We start from the raw sequence: 26,347 nt of genomic DNA on the forward strand, positions 1-26,347 counted from the left end.
TATTAAGGGCAATAACTCCTAAAGGGGTCAACTGACCATTTCAGTCACGTTGACTTAATTGTAAATCTTACTTTGCTGAACATTATTGCTGTTTACTGTTTATCTCTATCTATAATAATATTCAAGATAATAACCAAAAACAGCAAAATTTCCTTAAAATTACTAATTCAGGGGCAGCAACCCAACAACGGGTTATCCGATTCATCTGAAAATTTCAGGGCAGATAGATCTTCACCTGTTTAACAATTCTACCCATGTCAGATTTGCTCTAAATGCTTTGGTTTTTGAGTTATAAGCCAAAAACTGCATTTTACCCCTATGTTCTATTTTTAGCCATGGCGGCCATCTTGGATTGTTGGCCGGGTCACCGGACACATTTTTTAAACAAGATACCCCAATGATGATTGTGGCCAAGTTTGGTTAAATTTGGCCCAGTAGTTTCAGAGGAGAAGATTTTTGTAAAAGTTAACGACGACGACGGACGACATCGACGGACTACGGACGCCGGATGCCGGACGCCAAGTGATGAGAAAAGCTCACTTGGCCTTTTAGACCAGGTGAGCTAACAAGTTGTTGTAATAAAATGTATGTTTAATTCAAAGGATTGTTTTTGTATAAGTTGTAAAAGTTATAAATGAAAAACAGAGGATGGAACCTCTACACAAATGAGTATAATATACAGAAAGTCTGTATCATTTTAATTTTGGAATTTGTGAATTACAATTAACAACAGACAAAGAGAGACAACTCTAGATTAATTTTTAATCAATTTGTGTTAAAAGGAAGGACTTCAACAAAGTTTAGAAAATACGTCAACAACTCTTGATCGTTGTTCTTCATCTCATTGTTATTCGTTCAGTATTGATATAGGGTCTTCTTCTATGAGTATTGCAAATAAATGCATGAGTGTAAAAATTATTTGACAAGTGTCTTCCACTCAGGCTTCGTTACTGAATTTAACCCTATAAATGCAAGGAAGCAATACACTATAATGTTCTTGTTTTCTTCCATTTTTATATTTTTGGGGAATTTATTCTTGAGACAACATTAAATATGTGCTACTTCATTTTCTTGTTGGTCAATTTCGATGATCAAAATTATGCAGTTTTCTTAATCCATGTTAAAGATCTCACTGTGACTTTGAGAGGAAGAATTACAATTAAAGTGCAGTTATTGTTAACCAAGTTATTTTCGTGGATACTTTATTTTGCAGTTAGCCCATATCAAATTTGCTTGCTGTAGTTAATTAAAGAAAGATCGAAGTTTACATATTAGCCATGATTTATGTTTGGTTTACAGTACTTTGCTTTAAAAGTTTTTTTTTTATGTTATGTTATGTGTCACCAAGGTCCACTCCAGAGCACTGTTAGATAAGGGGGAGCTAACTCGTATGTGCTGGAACCAAGGGACAGGGGGTCAGTCTATCACTAGACTTAATGTTCTGATAGGCATAGCTAAAACGCAAGGAAGGTTTTCATAATTTAATTAACGATAACGATTTAAATGAATGATAACAAATCAATCAATAAACAATGCCAAATAATAATAATAATCTAACCAAATTATAAAGTATCAAATCTAAATATCAAATCCAAAGTAAAACTATTTCTCCTTAAAATGTAAGATATAAACTAAATGCCAAAATTACTAAATCATAAAATGTACTTAATCTTAATTCAAAATATAAAAGTATCAAAATAAAAGTTTCTCAAAAGTATTTCTATTAAAGTTAAATTATGAGTCATGAGATAAATTTTGTCTCACACTACACAGTCAACTGGTAGGCTGGTAGACAGTCTTATAGGTCCAGTATAATGACATGAGTAGTGTGAGGTTACGCTTCCGAAACACTGACTGCTTTTACAAAATTCCCCAACAATATTTATACTAAAATCCGAAATAACTCAACTTGTCCCGACACGTTAATAATACTCTCATTAGCAAAAAATAGACATTAATTAACAAAGCCTAATCCTATAATGTTTTGATAAAATCTTAAACTTTCAAAGTGACATGTGCTAATTACAATTAATATTTCAAAATAAAGTGCTTTGAGCAAACTGTGACATTTTGAGTACTAATGCTACAGCATAGGTAAAATTAAATAAACCCATTAATTAAAATTTTACTAAATACAAACATAAAATTTTCTTTCTTAAAATAAAACATATTTTTTATCCAAAATAACACTAACACAAATGTAAGCCAAATAACACACCATGACATATGTTGTCAGATTAATTGACACATCATAACTTTAGTTCACGCACAGGATAAAAGATGAACCTTCATATTACTTCACCAAATGTATAATTATTAATCAAGTAACTCAATGTTTCAACAGTTTTGTTATTTAAAACATTCATAGAAGTTTTATCTCTCACAACTGGAATTTTCAGATTTATAGCAAATATTTCATTTTCTTATTCTTAACTTGCATAAAACACTGCTACTTGACATAGGCAAACATTAATCAATCAATTTGCTGTTTCAGAATCTTATGCATTCTGGGTAATTCTTTTCAAAAGCTTACAACAAAACTTTGTGATTGGTCTGAAATAACTTTTAACAATGGGCATTCAACCAATAACATGACGTTATTTCATTTTGGGGTATGAAAAATGATATTACATACTATTCTTACAGTGAGTTGCCTGTTACTGTTACTGTAAAATTTTACCTATAGCTCAACCTGTTTTAAAAATTGTCAACACAATGGGGACATTTAAATTGACCAGTTGGTATTGTTAGATTTAAATATACCTTGATTCTTTCTACCTGTACAGATTTTTATTCACCTAACCCAAAGTTTCAGCATGCTTTTTTCCTGAAGATTTTCTTACCTAGGATTATTCTATTAAAAATTGATAGGGAAGAAAATAGTTTTGGTTTTCATTGTTTTAAATCCCTGATATATATGATTTGTCTATTTTTTACCTAAAATTCTAAATCAGTAAAAGATTAAAATAAATATGTATTACTATGTTTGAAAATTTAAACTGTTTTTACACCAAAATGCTTCTTTAAAATTCTAACCCTTATACATAGTATTGTCCAGCTGCCAGTGAAACAAGAAATAGCTGCTCAGGTGTTTACAGTTTAAATTTTCAGAGGGATATGTTGTTCTTTTCTTCACATGACCCTTCAAGATTCTCATTTTGGATTATTATTTGCAATGTTTTAAATCTTTTGGTGTCATTGTGCATACAATATTGGATTTATTTTATTTATACCAATTTTGCTTCTTAAAATGTGATGTGTTTCTTTCTAGATTTTATTGTCATGAAGGACATCAAGGAGGAAATAATTAATTCAAACCGTTTTGTGGGGCTTACATATGATGTTGTACACATAAAATTCAAAATAATTTTGGAGTATACCTTGCTGTGTTTTTTCTTTGAAATCTATTATAATATTAGTGGGACTTTTGTGCATAAAATGCTGTGTTCACTAAAGGAAATTCAATTTTTCATACGATGGGATTTATTTATGTTAAAGATTTAAAAATTTCAAAACTGGAATTCAAGTAGGAGATATAGTGTGAGTTCATCCAACATGTTTCTGTGGCTTTAAATGTGATTTTTGAAATATTCATTATTAATTTTGGGATCTATTACAAATTTCAGATGATTCCCTATTTAAATGGGATCTTGGAAATGAAATAAAATGTTGAAGTAATGCAGTGGATATAGTCTAATCTAGTGATAAAGTGAAAAATAAAAGTAAAATATTCTAAAATATTCCTAATGTGAGGAAATGTTTTTTAAAAGTGAATGTGAAATTGGAAATAGTCATTATAAAATTCTGAATCAAATATTGTTTAATTTGGAAATTATTATAGGAAATGAAATAAAATGTTGAAGTAATGCAGTGGATATAGTCTAATCTAGTGATAAAGTGAATAAAGGGCTGCGCTTTAGCGCATGATACGCCAGTTGCTCTTTTAACTTGTCTTTTATGCTTTAAATGAATTTATATGATCAACTAGAAATATATATACAAATCAAAAGGATGTTACATTAATATATTCACCAAAGTTTCATAAAATCCCCCTTTTTTAAGTATAAAAATTCATTACTTAAGAAAACGTAAAATCTAAAATTTATAAAAATGGAAAGGGAGCTTATGTCAATAGATATAAACAATTTATCAAAGTTGCATAAAATTTTGTGAAAGTGTTAGTTATTGTCCCAAAATTGGAAAATCCCCCCTTTTTTAAGCATAAAAATTCATAACACGGAAATGTAAAATCTGAAATTTATAAAAATTGAAAGGGAGCTTACATCAATAGATATAAACAATTCACCAAAGTTTCATGGACATTGGTGAAAGCCTTTTTGAGTTATTGTCCGAAGTGTTGAAAATCCCCCTTTTTTTTATGAATAAAGCCCCATAAATCCAAAACTTAAAATCTGAAATTTATAAAAATTGAAAGGGAGCTTACATCACTAGATATAAACAATTCACCAAAGTTTCATGGACATTGGTGAAAGCCTTTTTGAGTTATTGTCCGAAGTGTTGAAAATCCCCCCTTTTTTATTAATAAAGCCCCATAAATCCAAAACTTAAAATCTGAAATTAAAAAAAAACGAAAGGGAGCTTATGTCAATAGATATAAACAATTCACTTAAGTTTCATGGAAATTGGTGAAAGTGTTTTTGAGTTATTGTCCGAAGTGTGGACGACGGACGGACAGACGGACGGACGGACAGATGGACAGACGGACGGACGGACGGACAACGGTATACCATAATACGTCCCGTCTAAAAGACAACGGGCGTATAAAAATGAAAGTAAAATATTCTAAAATATTCCTAACATGAGGAAATGTTTTAAGTGAATGTGAAATTGGAAATAGTCATTATAAAATTCTGAATCAAATATTGTTTGATTTGGAAATTTATTATAGGAAATGAAATAAAATGTTTACTGTGGATATATTAAAATCATGTGATATATAGTAAAAATATAAATAAAATATTACAAAATATAAGTGAGGATAACTATTTGGAATATAGTAATGGAAATGATTCCGAATTATGTATAGATTCTGCACCTGTTAAATTAGGATGTATATCATTGGAAGTTAATCAGAATTTATACTATGGATTTGAAAAAAATCTAGTGAAGTAGTGAGAAATGAATAAAATTGGGAATTATTTAAAATCTTTGGAATTCTGGATGAGATGTCAAATATTAGTGTAAAAAAATAAATGAAATTGTTTATTCAAATATGATTTTGAGGTTTCATTAAAGTGAGTGAAATATTACGACTGGATTATTTAGGGTATTAAACACTGCTAGTAGTGGCTATGCAAACATTTAGATGAAATGTAGTGCATTTCAGGTCATGCAATTTTAAATAAACTGCAAGAAAATAACATGTATGATATAGTCATTCTTGTTTGGCTTGATCACTCATAAGATTTTGAATGACAGTAAAATAAAAATCTCTCAATAGAATAATCCTAGGTAAAAAAAAGTTCAGGAAAAAAGCATGCTGAAACTTTTGGTTAGGTGAATAAAAATTTTTACAGGTAGCATCAAGGTAGATTTAAATCTACCAAACCAACTGGTCAATTTAAATGTCCCTATTGTGTTGACAATTTTAAAAACAGGTTGAGCTATAGGTAAAATTTTACAGTAACACCTATAGGCATCTCACTGTAAATTCAAGCAATAAATTATTAAATCAGATTATAAAAGGAAAAACAACTTACAAAGTCTGAAGATTAGTAGCAGATGTAAATGTAGTTGCAGTTATTTCGGTCAGTTTGTTATTATACATGGAGAAAATCTGTAGATTTGTCTGTCCAGCTAAAGATCCATCAGGTATTCCTGTTATTTCATTGTCCTCAAGGTAACTGAAAAAAAATGTACACTCAGGTAACTTAGAGAAATAGAAAGACTCAGGTAACCGAATTAAATAAAACATTTAGGTAACTGCAATAAATAAATACTAAAGTAAAAGATAACCTACATGACCTAGTTCAAATGAAACTTAGATGAATTAAATAAATAATCATTATAAAAAGGTAACCGTTATTGCCTTTTTCAATGTACCTTTCCTTGATCAAACTTTTAATACACATGCAATATGATCATCTTTTTAAAATTAATGTTAAAAAATCAAAATCAGACTTGACCAGCATTTTATGGTCTATGACATTGTGTTCACTTTATCAACTGGAAACAAACTGTGACTGATGGACAGACATGTGCGACGTCTGTGTGTAACTATATAGAGCCTATTCGAGGCTTGAGTATATACATCATGTAATCCAACAGCCTCAACTTCTATAAAATTTTACAGGAGATAATTTTATCTACTTACATTTCTCTGGGAGTAATCTGACTAAGGGCTATAGGATAAATGGATAGAGAATTCTCATTCAGATACAGATATGTAACTGTAACACTATCAAACACATTAGCCTTTATATAAGCTATATTGTTCTTGTTTAGATACAAGTATGTGACAGAAGATGTTCCAGCGAAAATTGATCCATCCAGGCTGCTGATAGAGTTACCATATAAATAGCTACAAAATAAAAAAATTATTAAGGAATAGAATTATTGACTGTTCATTTTCTTTGTTTTTTAATAAAACAATTGCCTCATAGACTATTCTATACTGTGGATTCATTATTTTTCGTTGGATACTAATTTTCCTAACTTTCAGTGATATTGTTTGTCTTAATTTAATGGAGAATAAAGGCTTTTTCCCCTGGAGAAAAATCCCAATTTGAAAAAAAATGGCTTAAAACTATTCCCAAAAAGACTAACTTTTTTCCCAAACAGTGCAGTCTCAGTAGTAATTGTGCATGAATTCAAACTGAAAAACACTCATTTATACATTTTTCATGCATAAAATTACTATATGTGCAGATTTGAGGGTCTATTTATGCATCATCACTGACAAAAGGGGTCTTATTTCAAAGCAGGGTTGGACTCTTGAAAAGGGGTCTATAAATTGAAGTTTCAGTCAAATTCATGATTTATTCAAAATTTCCCAATTTGATTAAAATTGAGCATATTTTCCCAATAAAAAAGGGTAGAGGTAGTTTTGAAAAAAGCTAACAATATCACTGCATCATGGGTACAGGCAAACAAAGAATTCAAATGTTCAACGAATAACCTATTTACAATAGGCTTTGCACATAAAGATCCATAAAGACGGACAAATCCATGAAATCAATTATCCACAAAAATGCAAGTTTTCAGCAATCCATGAAAATTAATGACTCCACTATACTAAAAAATTAAAGAACCTTAAGTGATCAAGCTCTCATATCCTATGTCCAATCGCATGTAATACTGAACAAGTCTTCTTCCAAAATTAATTTGAGAATGATCTGATATAACATTGGTGATAAAATATCGTGATTAAATTTTGTTTTCACTCTTCGTGTAATGACATCTTTTTCCAATTGTTAAACACTTATTACTCATTCCCCCTTTTATATTTTGTAAACATGTTTGATGATGTCATGCATTGTATGTTTAGACAGCTGAGAGAAAATATGTTAAGCACTTAAATTGAAAGTATGGTGACAAATTGTAGAACACAAATATTGTAATCCTATATAAATTTATATCTATAATAAGGTTCTTTTTCACCTTATTTCCAACTAACTGACCCACATCTTTTACATCAAAAATCGGTAAATCAACAATTTAAAAATTTATGGCCTTAAGAAACTTACAGCAACCCCACGTTGAAATTGTTGAAAGCGTTTTCCTCTATGCCTGTTATCCCGATGTTGTAAAGGTTCAAGGTCGAGGCTGTAATGTCATTGAAGGCATACGATGGAATAACTCCCATCGTATCTCCATCAAATTGTATACTTGGTGCATTCACGTTATTAAAAGCATATGGCTGAATATCTTTAATCTTGTTATTGGTAAGCTTCAAACTACTGTATACATATGAGACGGTCACATCAGTAAAGGCATTCCCTTCAATGGTTGCTATTCTGTTATTGGACAAATCTCTGTAATGGAAAGTTAAATCATGAATTAAATTTTCATTAATCATTTTTTTATAAAGAAGGTTATTTGTTCGTCTTGTTTGAATTATTCACTTTTTTTTTTATTTCAGGGCCTTTTATTATTTGCTTTTCTCAATATTGAACTCTGGTGCATAGTTGTTTAATTCACAATCATACTACATCTCTTTATTCTTATATTTGTGATTATACAACCAGCAGGCTCTCTCCATTTTTCTTATTAAAAGCCTAAACTTTTGATGTAAAGCTAAGAAAACAGAAGATGATTGATTCTATATTCTACAATTAATGTATGTTTAAAATTTTCAGAAACAATGTAAACATAAACATGATAAAAGGGCTGACTGATAGATTCCAAACTGTATGGCTTATTTTGTACAACTCAATATCATAAGCATGATGATAAGGCGTTTGAGCAAAGACCAAGAAATAATGTTCAATCTTTTATACAGGATAAAACGGAGAATGGAAATGGGAAATGGAAAACCCGACCAAAGAGCAGGCAACAGCTGAAGGTCACCATTGGGTCTTCAATGCAGTGAGAAACTCCCCCACCAGAGGCTTGCTTTAGAGTCTCCCCCCCCCCCCCCAACAAAAATGTATTATACTGTGGATTCATTATTTTCATTGGATACCAATTTTCAGGGGTTTCGTTGGTACAGGTTAACCACAAATTCAAATATTCAATACCAAAACCATGAAATCATATATCCATGAAAATGCAAGTATTCAGCAATCCATGAAATTGATACCCATGAAAATAAATGAATACACAGTAGTTCAGTGATAATGGGCATCATACTAAACTCAGAAATGTACATAAGAAACTAAAATTTAAAAATCATACAAGACTAACAAAGGCCAGAGGCTCCTTAGTTGGGACAGGTGCAAAAATGCAAAAAAACATTTTTTTTTTAGATGTCAACTCTCCCCTATACCTGAAGCCAATGTAGAAAAAACAAAAACACACAACAATGGGACATTCCAGTTAATTTCTGACAGGTGGGGATGGATGGGGAGAAATTTGTTTATACGTATCAGAAAAAAAGATCATGAAAAACTACCTATCAGATCTAAGAATTAAGACCTATCAGATGTAGAGTTTCTGTTCATATTGGGTGGATGGGCTTTCATGGGAAAAAATGATCTATCAGAATTTTTTACTGCAAGGATTGTACCCATCAGAATTTTAAATACAATACCAGATAATGCATTATAGGTAACTGTCTACATTCAAAAGCACCCCTAAGATCTGACATAGGCATTTTTGTAACCCCTAAGATGTAATTATTTTAAATTATTTACTGCTGCAAGACCCTCAGAAGTTTTTTGCATATATGTGTACGTGTCAGATGAAAAACCCCAAATTTTCACCCCTAAGATGTATAAATTTTACACCCCTCAGAAAGGAGCATCCACCCTCCCTTTAGCAGATATTAACTGGAATGGCCCAATACACACAATAAAACTCAGTTCAAAAAAGTTTAAGTCTGATGCCAGAAGCTGACTTTAGATTTTTATGTAAAAGATGTTTTATGTTTGGATTAATGGACCAATAAAAATTGAAATGGAGGACATAATAGACAGAAAAGATCGACGAATAAGGTCATAAAAGTATACAACTTCAAGGGGCACTAGCTGTCAAATTCATGTTAACAGATTTGACTCAAATTCTCATATTTGATTTATAACAATGTAAAACATTTATCCAAATTATAACCAGATGCTCCGCAGGGCGCAGCTTTATACGACTGCAGAGGTTGAACCCTGAACGGTTGGGGCAAGTATGGACACAACATTCAAGCTGGATTCAGCTCTAAATTTAAATTGTGATTAAATAGTTGACACAGCATAGGTTTCGGACACAGAATGAATGTGGTCTAATGAACTTAAAATATTTTTTTCCTTTGAGCAATTCACTATGCTGTTGAATATTAAGCCTCTCAAAAAAATGTTTGAAGAAATTTTCTTTTTATTTATGAAATCTGAAATGAGAAAAATTTACCCCCCCCCCCCTCCCCATTTTTTTTTCACATCCCCCTTTCCCTTTTTCCAAAACTGATCTCAATTCAAATTTCTAATGGAGTTTGCAACAATAACTACTCATTTAAATACATCATAAAATATTAAAATGTAACAAAAGGTGCTTGTTATCACTGAATGGTAAAGATTGTTTTAATCTATTAGTTGGTAGTAAAAGTGAATATACATTGTATATTGTATAAAACAATGATTTAAGTTGATTCAATTACTATTCTGGACAAAGAAAGATAACTCCAATCAATTGAAAAATTTTTGCTATTGCACAATATTGTGCAATTAGATATTTCTTGATATTGTGCAATACTGTGCAATTGAAAATATTTGCTATTGCACAATACTGTGCAATTGAAGATTTCTTGCTATTGCACAATACTGTGCAATTGAAAATTTCTTGCTATTGTACAATACTGTGCAACTGAAGATTTCTTGCTATTGTTGAATATTGTGCAATTGAAAATTTCTTGCTATTGCACAATACTTAATATAATAATTTTGGATCCTGATTTGAACCAACTTGAAAACTGGGCCCATAATCAAAAATCTAAGTACATGTTTAGATTCAGCATATCAAAAAAGCCCAAGAATTCAATTTTTGTTAAAATCAAACTTAGTTTAATTTTGGACCCTTTGGACTTTAATGTAGACCAATTTGAAAACGGGACTAAAAATTAAGAATCTACATACACATTTAAATTTGGCATATCAAAGAACCCCAATTATTCAATTTTTGATGAAATCAAACAAAGTTTAATTTTGGACCCCGATTTGGACCAACTTGAAAACAGGGCCAATAATCAAAAATCTAAGTACATTTTTAGATTCAGCATATCAAAGAACCCCAAGGATTCAATTTTTGTTAAAATCAAACTAAGTTTAATTTTGGACCCTTTGGACCTTAATGTAGACCAATTTGAAAACGGGACCAAAAATTAAGAATCTACATACACAGTCAGATTTGGCATATCAAAGAACCCCAATTATTCAATTTTTGATGAAATCAAACAAAGTTCAATTTTGGACCCTTTGGGCCCCTTATTCCTAAACTGTTGGGACCAAAACTCCCAAAATCAAACCCAACCTTCTTTCAGTGGTCAGAAACCTTGTGTTTAAATTTCATAGATTTCTATTTTCTTATGCTAAAGTTATGGTGCGAAAACCAAGAATAATGCTTACTTGGGCCCCTAATTCCTAAACTGTTCAGACCTCAATTCCCAAAATCAATCCCAACCTTCCTTTTGTGGTCATAAACCTTGTGTTTAAATTTCATAGATTTCTATTTACTTAAACTAAAGTTATTGTGCGAAAACCAAGAAAATGCTTATTTGGGCCCTTTTTGACCCCTAATTCCTAAAATGTTGGGACCAAAACTCCCAAAATCAATCCCAACCTTCCTTTTGTGGTCATAAACCTTGCCTTAAAATTTCATAGATTTCTATTCACTTTTACTAAAGTTAGAGTGCGAAAACTAAAAGTATTCGGACGACGACGACGCCAACGTGATACCAATATACGACCAAAAAAATTTCAATTTTTGCGGTCGTATAAAAAATCTAAAATAAACAATTAAAAGCGGTATGAGCTTATTAATATGTAGCTTTGTTTCGTGTTTATTTGAGTCTAGATGCCATCTAATTAACTATCGAGAATACCCAGAAAACAACTGACGGCCACATAACACAATATAAACATGAACATAAATATAAATAGATATATGAACCTCGTGCAATTGGATTTTTCTATGTCTGTTTTATTTCAATTTTAAGATTAAAAAATATGTTTTTTTTTCGATTTTACCTGAATAAGAATGATTTATTGTGGATCGAATCATTCAATCAATTAATTTATCTTTGTTTCACTTTCAATGCTGACATTCTTTTCTTTTAATAGCCTAACATGCATCTTTCATGCATAATTCATCTTTAGCTAAGGGGTTCAATTGAAGTTTACATGAATACAGATTCAATAAGGATGAATTATTCACTTGCAAGTGAATAATTCATCATCATCGATGTTTTTCAGCTTATCTAGACAAAATTGAACCATACCGGCTGCTAATAGCGAATTATTATTTCACTATTTCACTTACATGAATGATTGAAAAATTATGTATAAAGTAGCTTGTGCCCCTTTAAAGTATCAGTTGTTAAGTAATAATGTTAGTAGTAAGAATAAAATTAAATTTAACTTACAAACTGGTAAGTGAAACAACAAAATTTTTGAATGTCCCATTCAAAATAGCTGAGATACGGTTATTATATAGATAAAAATATGTAACAGTCATATCATTGAAGTCTCCTCCCATTGGTAAAGAATACAATCTGTTGTTATGTAGGTACCTGTGAAAGAAAAAATACTGTGATTAGAACATATGGAAAAGGCATTATATAAATAGTACATATAAAAGGCCTGCAACTTAGAAAATCAGTTAAATACTCCAATATAGATATCAAAATTATCTCCCCTTGACCACTGATCTTTTCTTCATGCATTTGAATTATTATTTCATGTTTCTTTAATCACTCTGTAATGTTTAAGTCATGTTGTAATTAATGTTATGCTCTTAATGGGCCCTTTAATTTGGAAAATAAAAATATTGTATTGTATTGTATTGTATAAAAGACCATACTGTATGATGACTCCTCCAAAAAAAAAAAATTTTAATGGTTAAACTACCTGAAACTAAAACTATAACTTGATCAGCAGATAAAAAAAAAATCTGTGCTATAACGCGAACTAAAACTATAACTTGATCAGCAGATTAAAAAAATCTGTGCTATAACGCAAACGACATATATTTTGAAAACTAAATAAAACAGTTAAGCAGCCCTTTCAACTGATTCTTTCAGATTAGTTGGGTCAATATCCCTAATTGGCCTTGAAATGAGGAACTTAAAAGTTGTGTGTAAACAAAAAATCTCTGTGTAGTGATATTGGACATGTTTCTATATTTTACAAATGACTGAGCTTAACCATTTGTGGTGATTAGGAAAGTAGAGGAACATAGAATAAATGTGTAAAAACTATGGAGCTTTTGAATGTGATCAGAGTATAATATTTTCAAAGAACTTATTGTGTTAAAAAGGGATTTTTTACCATGAGTAGCCACATCAGGAAAGGATGTTCTGGGTATGCTAAATTACAAAAAAGTAATCTCACTTCGTACCCCGAAAAATTTAACCACATATGTCATAGCTTCGAAATGAGCTATCATACATATCCAAGTTTAGGATATGGACTGAGCTACAGGGAAAAACTTTATCATTTATGCCTATGGAAAAACAATTGAAGATATTGACCCAGTTGTTAAACTATAAACATTGCCCTAAGCCAATACTCTGTTGTCCAGTAATTGTCACTAGCTATAGTCTCTAACTGCCAAAATTGATATTTGTTCACTATTTTTAGCTTCAATATGGCCACTACATGTCTGTTTTGAGTTCTTTATATTTTGTTAACAAAGGCTCTTTATACCCTGTATATAGTAAATGGGGTTTGCTCATTGTTGAAGGTCATAGGGTTAAAATAAGTTGTTAAGATATAGATTTTATCACTGCTTTGAATGTGATACAATATTTCTCCACTCTAGACAGATAAACTTTCAAATTAGTTAAACTGTTGAGAGTTGAAAAATATTGTATTTACAAAAAAAATTTCTCTAATGATTTTTAGACATTTCTTTTCTCCATACAAGCAAAATACACAAAAGTAAGTATCCCATGAAAAAACAATGGATCACCAAATCTTATTCTTATATACATACAAATAAGATATTGAGGTGATATGATCTAATGCCCCATCTTCTATCCATCCCAACTCATTGTTCTGCAGATAAAGCTGTGTGGATAATGGACAGTTCTCTAAGTGCATCTTCTTTATCTGTTTTATTTTATTTCCATTCAAAACTCTGAAACATACAATATTAAGTTGAAATATGAAGCTGAGCAAGCTCACATATCCAATACCCTATTTTATTATTATTGGATATTTTTATAACTCCCCCCCCCCTCTCCTGAAAAAAATAGTCCCCCAATTCAGAATTGCCAGGGTAAATAATTGGCAAATATGCCATTGATATAAAAAAGATTATCTGAATCTTAACTTAGTTGAATATGTCTGAATAAATTGGAATGCTATTTTCATATTTCTTTTTAGGCTGAACTAAGATTCAAAACTAAGTAATTGTTTTCAAACTATATCAAATTAATTTTTTGGCCAATTAGAGAAAAGTTTTGATTGACACAACCTTGAAGGTCTAAGTTTGCAAATTTCTTCATAAATCTGCCAAAGATAACTTAAACAGACCACTAGGTTTGTCCTGAACAATTTCGATTTCTTTTACCCTTCCTAAATTTATCACTACAGTGTAGTGAGGATCTTTTATCAGACTTATGTGCATAGAATACTTTAATTTGGTGAGTCAAATCAGAAAATTAACTATTTACCCCTCCAAAATGTTAGAGAGAGAAATAACTCAAGCCCATTAAATCACATCATCCAAACTCTTTCCATTATACACTAAATTAAGTATGTATCCTTGAATTCCTGATCATTTTAAGCAACATTTTTGTGTACACTTTTGAAAATATTACCCAGAATGCATTAGATTTTGAAATGGTGAATTATACTTACAACTGTGTCAGAGATGTGCATCCACTAAAGACATTGTCAGGTAAGTAGTCTATATCATTGTTAGCCAGATTTAAACGGTACATATTGGAAAGATTGGAAAACTGGTTTTCATGAATAAAACGGAAGTCATTTGATTGCAGAGCTCTGGAAAAGAAAAATGCATAATTAACGAAAGTTTGGTTGGTTTGATAGTAAATATAAATATCCTATTTTTTTTTGGTTACATCAACGGATTTTGAGAAGAAACATGAATTTAGCAAACTTTTAATCAACAATACTGCTTTGCCCCATGTTGTAGACCTTTCTGTGAATAAACTCCTCATAGATACACAGCTACTTTTGCATAGGTACTATTTCTGTACACAAAATCTGTAGTACTGGAAATCTACTTTAAATATTCAGTACTATTTTGTTTCTTATTTAATTAATTAGTGTAATAATTAAGTACCTGAATTTTACAGTACTTGATTTGTACTGGAAATTTAAGTACTACAAAGTTTTGGTAATACACAGTTACATTTTCAGCATTTTGAAAGTTTGTCCATTTCAAATCTCTTTCAGTTATGAATTTCAAACATGGAATATTGTGATCACTGTTGGTATAATTTTTGTACCAAACATATGTTGTACAAATCAAGTACTGTAAAATACAGGTACCTAAATATTACAATGTATTTAACGTAATGTAATAGCACTAAATATTAAAAGTAAATTTCCAGTACTACATTTTTAGTACAGAAATAGTACCTATGCAAAAGTAGCAGTGTACCAGGATTTAAATTCTGTATGCAAGGTACTCATTTCCTTTACAACAGACTCATCAGTGATGCTCAAATAAAAGAGGATACAAAGGCAAAATGGAGAAAGAAGTTGAAGGGTATTGACAGGCGCGGATCCAGAGGGGGGTTCCGGGGGTTGGAACCCCCCATTTTTTTTGGACGATCAATGCATTTGAATGGGGACATGTAATTGGAACCCCCCCTTTGTCCTGGGTTAGGAACCCCCCCTTTTTAAAATGGCTGGATCCGCCCCTGATTGAGGAACCAAAATGACAAAAAGTTTGGTCAAATACAACTACTCTGGATTCATTATTATTTGTTGGATACCAATTTTCGTGTATTTCATTGGTACAGGTGAATCACGAAACTAAATGTTCTACAAATTACAAAATTTCTATAGGCTTGTAAAAAGACTTTAATTAAAACCATGAAATTAAATATCCACCAACATGAGTGTTTTCCTTATTCCACGAAAATTGGTACCCACGAAAATAAATAAATCCATAGTTTCTTTCATTACAAATTTTATTTATTAATTTATTAGTTGTTACTTTATCATATGGTATAAAAATCATTTAAACAAATCAATTCATTTTGACCCCAGATGACTTTTAAAATGTATATATCATTGAAAAAGCTCCAAATTATCTCCCTTTGGTGCAAAAATGGCATTTTTCGGCATTAAAATTGAAATATCTTTTTTTACTCATTGGTGACCTATATTTTTTATTAATATTTTCAAATAAGCTTTTCTTAAACTAAACTGTTGTAAAATTTGAGCGAATCTGTAATTCAGTTCTTTTTTTATTTCGATATTACCTCTATTTCTCCTATTAGTTCAACCGAAAAAAAGTACCTTTACAAAAATGTATGCTTCTTTCGAAGGCAGATTGTGAGCGTAAATGAACGGTGACCCCATTTTTTTTTAATTAAATTTTTTGTTTAGTATAAAGTTCATTTATAGAAAAATATAGCGAAATCCTATATTAAGAAAAAAAGACCCGCAAGCCCCCTTAAATGCCACTTTCACCAAGCAAACACCCACTCAAAGCTTTTACAATTATTTTTGTTCACAATATAAAATGGTGCAGGAATATAATATTCATTTCCTTTTTCCTTTTCTGCATATTTCAAAATATAATTTGGTTGAAAAGACAAGAAATTAACAATTAAGGGGAGATAATTCTGTTATTTGTTATCATTCAACCAAAAGTTATCTATAGATTTCTTGAAATAAAAAACATGCAGAAACAAAAGACCTATCTTTTCTCACTCAGGATAAGGGTAAATTCATAATGAATGATTAGGTCAGCTATTTTTCTTTAGGCCATGTTTTTAAAATTCATCTCAATTACCTGATTCTTACAAGGAATGGCACTTAAGATTGTAGCAAACATAAAATGATCAATACATAAGCACTTACATGAGTCGGATCATATCCGGAAAAGCGTTGTCTTCGATTGATATTATTTTGTTGGAGTGCAGGTATCTAAAAATAATTATAAAAAATCAATAACAACAATAACAATAAAAGTACAATATAGCAGATATAAGAGAAGCATTTAAGGTCTTCTTATGATTAAAATCCCCCCCCCCCCAAGATATTTTGAAAGTTGGCAGGTGACGTGTCTTCACATGATATGGTCAGAAATCTTTGCAGCATTGGTATCTGTACAACATGGTCAACATGGTCATGTGTTTGTTTAGTCTAAATTGGCTAGAGCTATAGGGGGAGTGTTGAGATCTCACTAAATATGTTCAACCCTGCCACATGTCTGTGCCTGTCCCAAGATAGCAGCCTTTGGCCTTTGTTAGTTTTGTGGATTTTTTTTTCATTTCAGTTAGTTTCTATGTTTTGTAGTTTAGTGTGACTTTCATTTTCACTGAACAGCACCTAGTACAAATTTGTGTTAAGAAGCCAACTGAAACTAACCTCAGGGTGCAGGATTTTTTAGCTGTGCTGAAGACCCATTGGTGGCCTTTGGGTTGTTTTCTGCGATTTTGATTGGGTTGTTATTTTGACACACTCCCTATTTCCATTCTCAATATTATGGATAACTTTTACATATGAAAGTTGTCATCTTAATGTACATAGGTGTTCCTTACAGTGAGGAAGTCATTTTTTAACACTTAAAATGCTCTCAGGGTCAAAAAGTCTAACACATATTTTTAATACTTACAATGCTCACAAGGTTGAAAATTCAAACACACATACTAAACACTTACAATGCTCACAGGGTTGAAAATTCAAACACACATATTTAACACTTACAATACTCACAGGGTTGAATATTCAAACACACATACTTAACACTTACAATGCTCACAAGGTTGAAAATTCAAACACACATACTTAACACATACAATGCTCACAGGGTTCAAAATTCAAACACACATACTTAACACTTACAATGCTCACAGGGTTCAAAATTCACACACATATTTAACACATACAATGCTCACAGGGTTGAAAATTCAAACACACATACTTAACACTTACAATGCTCACAAGGTTGAAAATTCAAACACACATATTTAACACTTACAATGCTCACAGGGTTGAAAATTCAAACACACATATTTAACACATACAATGCTCACAGGGTTGAAAATTCAAACATACATACTTAACACTTACAATGCTCACAGGGTTGAAAATTCAAACACACATATTTAACACTTACAATGCTCACAGGGTTGAAAATTCAAACACACAAACTTAATACTTACAATGCTCACAAGGTTGAAAATTCAAACACACATATTTAACACTTACAATGCTCACAGGGTTGAAAAAATTCAAACACACATATTTAACACTTAAAATGCTCACAGGGTTGAAAATTCAAACACACACACATTCTTAACACATACAATGCTCACAGGGTTGAAAATTCAAACACACATACTTAACACTTATAATGCTCACAGGGTTGAAAATTCAAACACACATATTTAACACTTACAATGCTCACAAGGTTGAAAATTCAAACACACATACTTAACACTTACAATGCTCACAAGGTTGAAAATTCAAACAAACACACATACTTAACACTAACAATGCTCACAGGGTTGAAAATTCAAACACACATACTTAACACTTACAATGCTCGCAGGGTTGAAAATTCAAACAAACACACATACTTAACACTAACAATGCTCACAGGGTTGAAAATTCAAACCCACATATTAAACACATACAATGCTCACAGGTTTGAAAATTCAAACAAACACACATACTTAACACTAACAATGCTCACAGGGTTGAAAATTCAAACAAACACACATATTTAACACTAACAATGCTCACAAGGTTGAAAATTCAAACACACATACTTAACACTTACAATGCTCACAAGGTTGAAAATTCAAACACACATACTTAACACATACAATGCTCACAGGGTTGAAAATTCAAACAAACACACATACTAAACACTTACAATGCTCACAAGGTTGAAAATTCAAACAAACACACATACTTAACACTAACAATGCTCACAGGGTTGAAAATTCAATCACACATACTTAACACTTACAATGCTCGCAGGGTTGAAAATTCAAACACACATACTTAACACTTACAATGCTCACAGGGTTGAAAATTCAAACACACATACTTAACACTTACAATGCTCACAAGTTTGAAAATTCAAACACACATACTTAACACTTACAATGCTCACAAGGTTGAAAATTCAAACAAACACACATACTTAACACTTACAATGCTCACAGGGTTGAAAATTCAAACAAACACACATACTTAACACTAACAATGCTCACAGGGTTGAAAATTCAAACACACATACTTAACACTTACAATGCTCACAAGGTTGAAAATTCAAACAAACACACATACTTAACACTAACAATGCTCACAGGGTTGAAAATTCAAACAAACACACATACTTAACACTTACAATGCTCACAGGGTTGAAAATTCAAACAAACACACATACTTAACACTTACAATGCTCACAGGGTTGAAAATTCAAACAAACACACATACTTAACACTTACAATGCTCACAGGGTTGAAAATTCAAACAAACACACATACTTAACACTAACAATGCTCACAGGGTTGAAAATTCAAACAAACACACATACTTAACACTTACAATGCTCACAGGGTTGAAAATTCAAACAAACACACATACTTAACACTTACAATGCTCACAAGGTTGAAAATTCAAACAAACACACATACTTAACACTAACAATGCTCACAGGGTTGAAAATTCAAACACACATACTTAACACTAACAATGCTCACAGGGTTGAAAATTCAAACACACATACTTAACACTAACAATGCTCACAGGGTTGAAAATTCAAACACACATACTTAACACTTACAATGCTCGCAGGGTTGAAAATTCAAACACACATACTTAACACTTACAATGCTCACAGGGTTGAAAATTCAAACACACATACTTAACACTTACAATGCTCACAAGTTTGAAAATTCAAACACACATACTTAACACTTACAATGCTCACAAGGTTGAAAATTCAAACAAACACACATACTTAACACTTACAATGCTCACAGGGTTGAAAATTCAAACAAACACACATACTTAACACTAACAATGCTCACAGGGTTGAAAATTCAAACACACATACTTAACACTTACAATGCTCACAAGGTTGAAAATTCAAACAAACACACATACTTAACACTAACAATGCTCACAGGGTTGAAAATTCAAACAAACACACATACTTAACACTAACAATGCTCACAGGGTTGAAAATTCAAACAAACACACATACTTAACACTAACAATGCTCACAGGGTTGAAAATTCAAACAAACACACATATTTAACACTAACAATGCTCACAAGGTTGAAAATTCAAACACACATACTTAACACTTACAATGCTCACAAGGTTGAAAATTCAAACAAACACACATACTTAACACTAACAATGCTCACAGGGTTGAAAATTCAAACACACATACTTAACACTTACAATGCTCGCAGGGTTGAAAATTCAAACACACATACTTAACACTTACAATGCTCACAGGGTTGAAAATTCAAACACACATACTTAACACTTACAATGCTCACAAGGTTGAAAATTCAAACAAACACACATACTTAACACTAACAATGCTCACAGGGTTGAAAATTCAAACACACATACTTAACACTTACAATGCTCGCAGGGTTGAAAATTCAAACACACATACTTAACACTTACAATGCTCACAGGGTTGAAAATTCAAACACACATACTTAGGGTTGAAAATTCAAACACACATACTTAACACTTACAATGCTCACAAGGTTGAAAATTCAAACACACATACTTAACACTTACAATGCTCACAGGGTTGAAAAGAGGGATGAAAGATACCAAAGGGACAGTCAAACTCATAAATCTAAAACAAACTGACAACGCCATGGCTAAAAATGAAAAAGACAAACAGAAAAACAATAGTACACACGACAAAACATAGAAAACTAAGGAATAAACAACACGAACCCCACCAAAAACAAGGGGTGATCTCAGGTGCTCCGGAAGGGTAAGCAGATCCTGCTCCACATGTGGCACCCGTCGTGTTGCTTATGTGATTACAAATCCGGTAAATAGTCTAATTCGGTAGGTCATATTCATGAAAGGGAAGGGGATTGTAGTTACGACGTAAGGAACATATCCGATATCATTTGTGAAACGGTTATTCCGTAACGGTCAACCAACTCGTGATGGCGTCCCTAAAATTTACGAAGGGATGATTTCAACTTCACCATTTGGAACTCTTGGTTTAATAGCTTCCTTGTGAGCAGCAAACCTCTATCAAGAAAATCATGATAGGAAATGCAAGCACGGGAATATCGTATCAATTGGGAGATATATACCCCGTATGCAGGTGCTGCTGGAATGTTGCTACTTAGAAATGGAAAGTTCACAATTGGAAAGCTGAAATCATCTCTTTTGTCGTAAAGTTTTGTTTTCAACCGACCCTCATTGTCAATTTCTAGATGTAAGTCAATATATGAGGCAGACTTAACTGTATCTGTAGTATATTTTATCTCTAGTTCGATGGGATAGATACGTTCAACATAGTCACCAAATTTTGAATTGTTTAGTGAAAGAACATCATCTATATAGCGGAAAGTAGAGTTAAAGGATATTGCTAACTTCTTATCTTTCTTCCTAAGAAGTTCCTGCATGAAGTCAGCCTCATAATAATAAAGAAACAAAACGGCGAGAAGAGGGGCACAGTTTGTTCCCATTGGAATGCCGACAGTCTGTTGAAAAACACGTCCTCCAAACGTAACAAATATGTTGTCAATCAAGAAATCAAGCATCTTGATAATATCAGTTTCAGAGAATATTTTGTTTGAATCAGAGTGATTCTTTACAAAGTAGGATTTATCCCTCCCTAAGACAAGATACTTGTATCTACGTTGGCCATTCTTTTTTATGAAGCAAAGTCATCCAACTCTTTCAATTTGTCTTTTAGTTTGGAATGTGGAATACTTGTGTACAGAGTAGAAAAGTCAAATGTTTTAATACTGTTACAAGATGAAAGAGAGTTAGATTGTATGTACTCTAAAAGATCTTTTGAATTTTTAAGTATCCACATCTGATTCACGCCACCTCTAGAATAGGCAGTTTCACAATAACTTTGAAGCCCGTCTTTGATTGCTGATAAAATAGATGTTAATAATTTAGAAAGAGGTTTCGTGGAGCACTTGGAAGACCCAGCAATATACCGTTGTTTGTAAGGACACTTATGTAGTTTAGGTATCCAATACAGTGATGGAAGATCCAGTTCTTCAATTCCAAAGGAACATAGAACAGACCTATAATTATCCAGGATTTCCTCTTTGGTAAGTGTCGTGAGGGTATATGTTGAGTTTCCAAGTGAATTGTCAATACCTAATTCGTTTATCAAGCAGTTGATGTAGTGACTTTTACATACAAAAACGATGTTATTTGGGGCTTTATCTGCGGGGACAACAACATATTTGTCATGGAGGTCGGATAGGTGTTTTGCAACATTTGGGTCTTTAAAGATTGACGTAGCATGGGCATTGATGGACCCATTCAGTTTCTTAATTTTGATTTGTATCAACGACCTCACTGCCTTAATCCATTCGGAAAGAGTGTCTACGTCTTCCTTCTCGCGCTTAGCCCATTGCCTGGCATAATCCTCGACTGAACCAATTGCCTGGCATAATCCTCGACTGAATCCATCAAAATTTCTTAGGCTGTCAGTTGAAAATTCAAACAAACACACATATTTAACACTTAAAATGCTCACAGGATTGAAAATTCAAACACACATACTAAACACTTACAATGCTCACAGGGTTGAAAATTCAAACACACATACTAAACACTTACAATGCTCACAGGGTTGAAAATTCAAACAAACACACATACTTAACACTAACAATGCTCACAGGGTTGAAAATTCAAACAAACACACATACTTAACACTAACAATGCTCACAGGGTTGAAAATTCAAACAAACACACATACTTAACACTTACAATGCTCACAGGGTTGAAAATTCAAACAAACACACATACTTAACACTTACAATGCTCACAGGGTTGAAAATTCAAACAAACACACATACTTAACACTAACAATGCTCACAGGGTTGAAAATTCAAACAAACACACATACTTAACACTAACAATGCTCACAGGGTTGAAAATTCAAACAAACACACATACTTAACACTTACAATGCTCACAAGGTTGAAAATTCAAATGCACATATTTTATACTTAAAATGCTCACAGTGTTGAAAATTCAAACACACATACATATTTAGCACTTACAATACTCTCATGGTTGACAAGTCTGAAAATGTTCCAGCTTCTATGAATGTTAGTTTGTTATTAGTCACATACAGCGTATTTATGGAGGGAAGTCTGGTTGAATTTGTCAGAGCGGCTGGTACATATTGTAATTTATTTGTTCCTAAATGCCTGAAATGAAATGCAAACCATAAAATTTAATTATGACAATTTGTAAAAAGTTCCATAGAACTGTGATTGCTGCTGACAGTGTTATAGTAAAAGAAGGACTGTAAAAATGTGAGTACATAATTCAGTAAAATGCATAAAAAAAATAAAAATTCAATATTCCATCAAATTCTGATTAAGAGTTTAGGATGAGATCAGGATATATATAAGCCATGCTTTCTTAACATCACCCACATGACACAAACACATGTGTACAAAACTGTGCATCAATATTAATATCCAATAGGTATTCTTTCCCAATTTTGTCAATAAAACAGAACAATATATGACTGTCATAGAAGTGGGAAGTTTAGCTAGCTATAAAATCAGTTTCAGCAAACCATTTACTTTGAAAAAATCTCTGATCCAAGTCAGAAATATGGCTGTAGTTTTTCACTTGTTCTGTTGATTAATAGAGTTTTATTTGTCAATTTTTTGGGACTTTCCCCCTTTAAATTTAGTATTATATTTTTTACTTACAATCTAGCTAAAGTTATAACACAGGTAAAACTGTCTACATCCATGTTGTCCTCTGTTAGCTCATTATCGGTCAGATATAACTCTGTTAAGGATGTAAGTCTACAGTAGTCTGTACTAGTTATGTGGGTAATAGCGTTGCCATGAAGATATCTATAAATAAACATGACGTAAAAGTAGGTTTTTAGCATATTAGTTGATTATTATAAAATTGAACATAACAATATCCTAAAATATAAAGACCATGTAAAATCAACCCTGATTTTTGTAAGGGTGTGTATTAACAATTTAATTTTTTGTTTGTTTTTTAATTTACCATGGTTTAGCATTGTCCAATTATTGTCTTGTTCCTTTTACTTATAAATAATTGCTGTACAAGTAGAAAAATTGTTCATTGCAGTAAGTGCCTACCCCCTGATAGGACTAACATAGTCATTAGTCAATGAAATCATTTTTTTTTCCAAAGCTATAATGTGTTAGTCAAAGACTGTGGATTCAGTTATTTTTCATTGGTTGAACATTTAGTGTCCTAAGACATCTTGTAATGTTCATGGATATTTGAGGGGGAGGACAGGGGTAAGGGAGACAGGGAGAAAGGAGAAAGGGGATGGGAGAAAGGAGAAACGGGGTAGGAGAAAGGAGAGGAAGGCTGGGAGAAAGGAGAAAAAGTTGGAGAAAGGAGAAAAAATAAAATATCTCTCCTTCAAAATTTTTTCTAATATTTCAAGAAAAAATATCTCAAAAGGATATGTTTTATTCTAATGGGAGAAAGGAGAATGGGGGTAGGAGAAAGGAGAAGAGGGGTGGGAGACGGGAGAAGGGTACCCCCCTGTCCTCCCCCTCATATTTGATTTCATGGTTTTGTTTGCTTATAATTTTTTGGAAATTTGTATTTAATTGAACATTTTTAAAATTAGTGGTTCTTCAGTGCATTCAAAATCAATGAACATTGATATCTCGCAAATAAAAATCAATCCAGTCATTAAATGAATATTTCATCTGACATGATTATTTTTAAAATTGAGTAAGAAAAAAAGATGTGTTGTCCTTGGCTACTTAAGGTGGTACCTAACACTACAGGGAGATAACTCTGTAAAATCAGCTAAACGTTTTAATTACGTTGTGTTTCAAGTGAATATTGAGCTTCTCAATGATCAAAATTAGTGTTTGTCAAACTGCTATGTAACCAGTGTATTTTTTCTGATAAAACGGTTGGTTCAATTTTTTTGAAAATTTTATATTTTTGTCAAAGTAAATACTTTGTCAAAATTTTATGAAAATTAAACGAGCCAAATTAATTTTAGTGAAAGTGTTGGGTACCACCTTAATGAATATGAGCATAACAGGTTTAAACAATACTAAGATGGGATTTCTTCTAGTCTTTTGGAAGAAAACTATCAAGAACTAGAATGTATGTGTTTCTCCATGCAACTAATCAATCAAATAAGACTAAATAAATGTCTACTTACAAAATATTGAGATTGCTCATGGTTGAAAATGGGTCCAAATGAACTTTTTTTTCGTTGTAGGTGCTTTGTAACGTAGCACCATAGCCATTTGCATCAAGTTCTGTCACGTTTGTTATTGCATTGTTATCTAAATGTCTGAAAAAGATCATTTTAATTTGCATATATTGTATTTATTACCAGAAAAAGATATGTGGGATGAACATTAACCAGATATCATCCAAAAATAGGAATTTACAAAAAATGAATATTTTGATTACTAACAAGTAAGCCCAAATGACTTTCTCTTGGCGGCTATTCTAATAAGTGTTATTTCATTAAAATGTATAGATGTGAGAGGGTAGGAAAGGAAGTTTAATAAATGAATGTGGGTCATGGGTCTTTTTTTAGTATGCATCTATTACCATTATGCAAAATGAAAATTTTTTTCCATTATACAAAATTATCTAAAAAGTAGTTCTTGGTTGTAAGGTTATTTTGAAAGCCCCTTTCTACCCTCCCACATACATTTTAATGGAATAGCCCTAATATAGAATAGATTTCTGAGATCTAATACTTGTTAAACCAAATCTGTCAGGTTTATATGGTCTGAAATGCACTTCTTCATTTGAAAAAAAATGGAAACATTCAAAGTATGGATAGCATACTTTATGCAACGTTTGAAAGAAAAGATTGCAATAAAGTCTTTATTTAAGCTTTGTACTCCAGATATTGTACTTACAGTTGAACGATATTGTCATAGCTGTTCTCCATAAATACTTGATGTGGTATATGGGTCAGTGCATTACTACTTATAAATCTAAGAATAAACAAAGTGATTATAGAAGTAGTCAGTGATGATACAGTGCAAAATTTGTCACAGCTAAATTGGATTAAAATACAAAGATCTGACAATACTCTGTTCTATTTTCTGCCTTTAAATTTTTGTAATATC

The 26,347-nt window shown here is 31.8% G+C and overlaps 1 protein-coding gene across 2 annotated transcripts in view; it reads right to left on the reverse strand.

Annotated features, from left to right (window-relative positions):
• LOC139482161 (uncharacterized) overlaps positions 1-26,347 on the reverse strand; it is a 114,864-nt gene that overhangs the window by 50,267 nt on the left and 38,250 nt on the right. For both annotated transcript variants that reach the window (XM_071265861.1, XM_071265862.1), the window contains exons 13-23: positions 26,135-26,212; positions 25,417-25,551; positions 23,951-24,100; positions 23,285-23,434; positions 16,884-16,949; positions 14,682-14,825; positions 13,813-13,956; positions 12,242-12,388; positions 7,707-7,994; positions 6,335-6,541; positions 5,721-5,864 (exon numbers count right to left, since the gene is read on the reverse strand). In XM_071265861.1, coding sequence (XP_071121962.1) covers positions 5,721-5,864; positions 6,335-6,541; positions 7,707-7,994; positions 12,242-12,388; positions 13,813-13,956; positions 14,682-14,825; positions 16,884-16,949; positions 23,285-23,434; positions 23,951-24,100; positions 25,417-25,551; positions 26,135-26,212 — 1,653 coding nt within the window. The remainder of the gene's footprint in view (positions 1-5,720; positions 5,865-6,334; positions 6,542-7,706; positions 7,995-12,241; positions 12,389-13,812; positions 13,957-14,681; positions 14,826-16,883; positions 16,950-23,284; positions 23,435-23,950; positions 24,101-25,416; positions 25,552-26,134; positions 26,213-26,347) is intronic.

The sequence above is a fragment of the Mytilus edulis genome, chromosome 7, assembly GCF_963676685.1.
Source record: "Mytilus edulis chromosome 7, xbMytEdul2.2, whole genome shotgun sequence".
Lineage (NCBI taxonomy): Eukaryota > Metazoa > Mollusca > Bivalvia > Mytilida > Mytilidae > Mytilus > Mytilus edulis.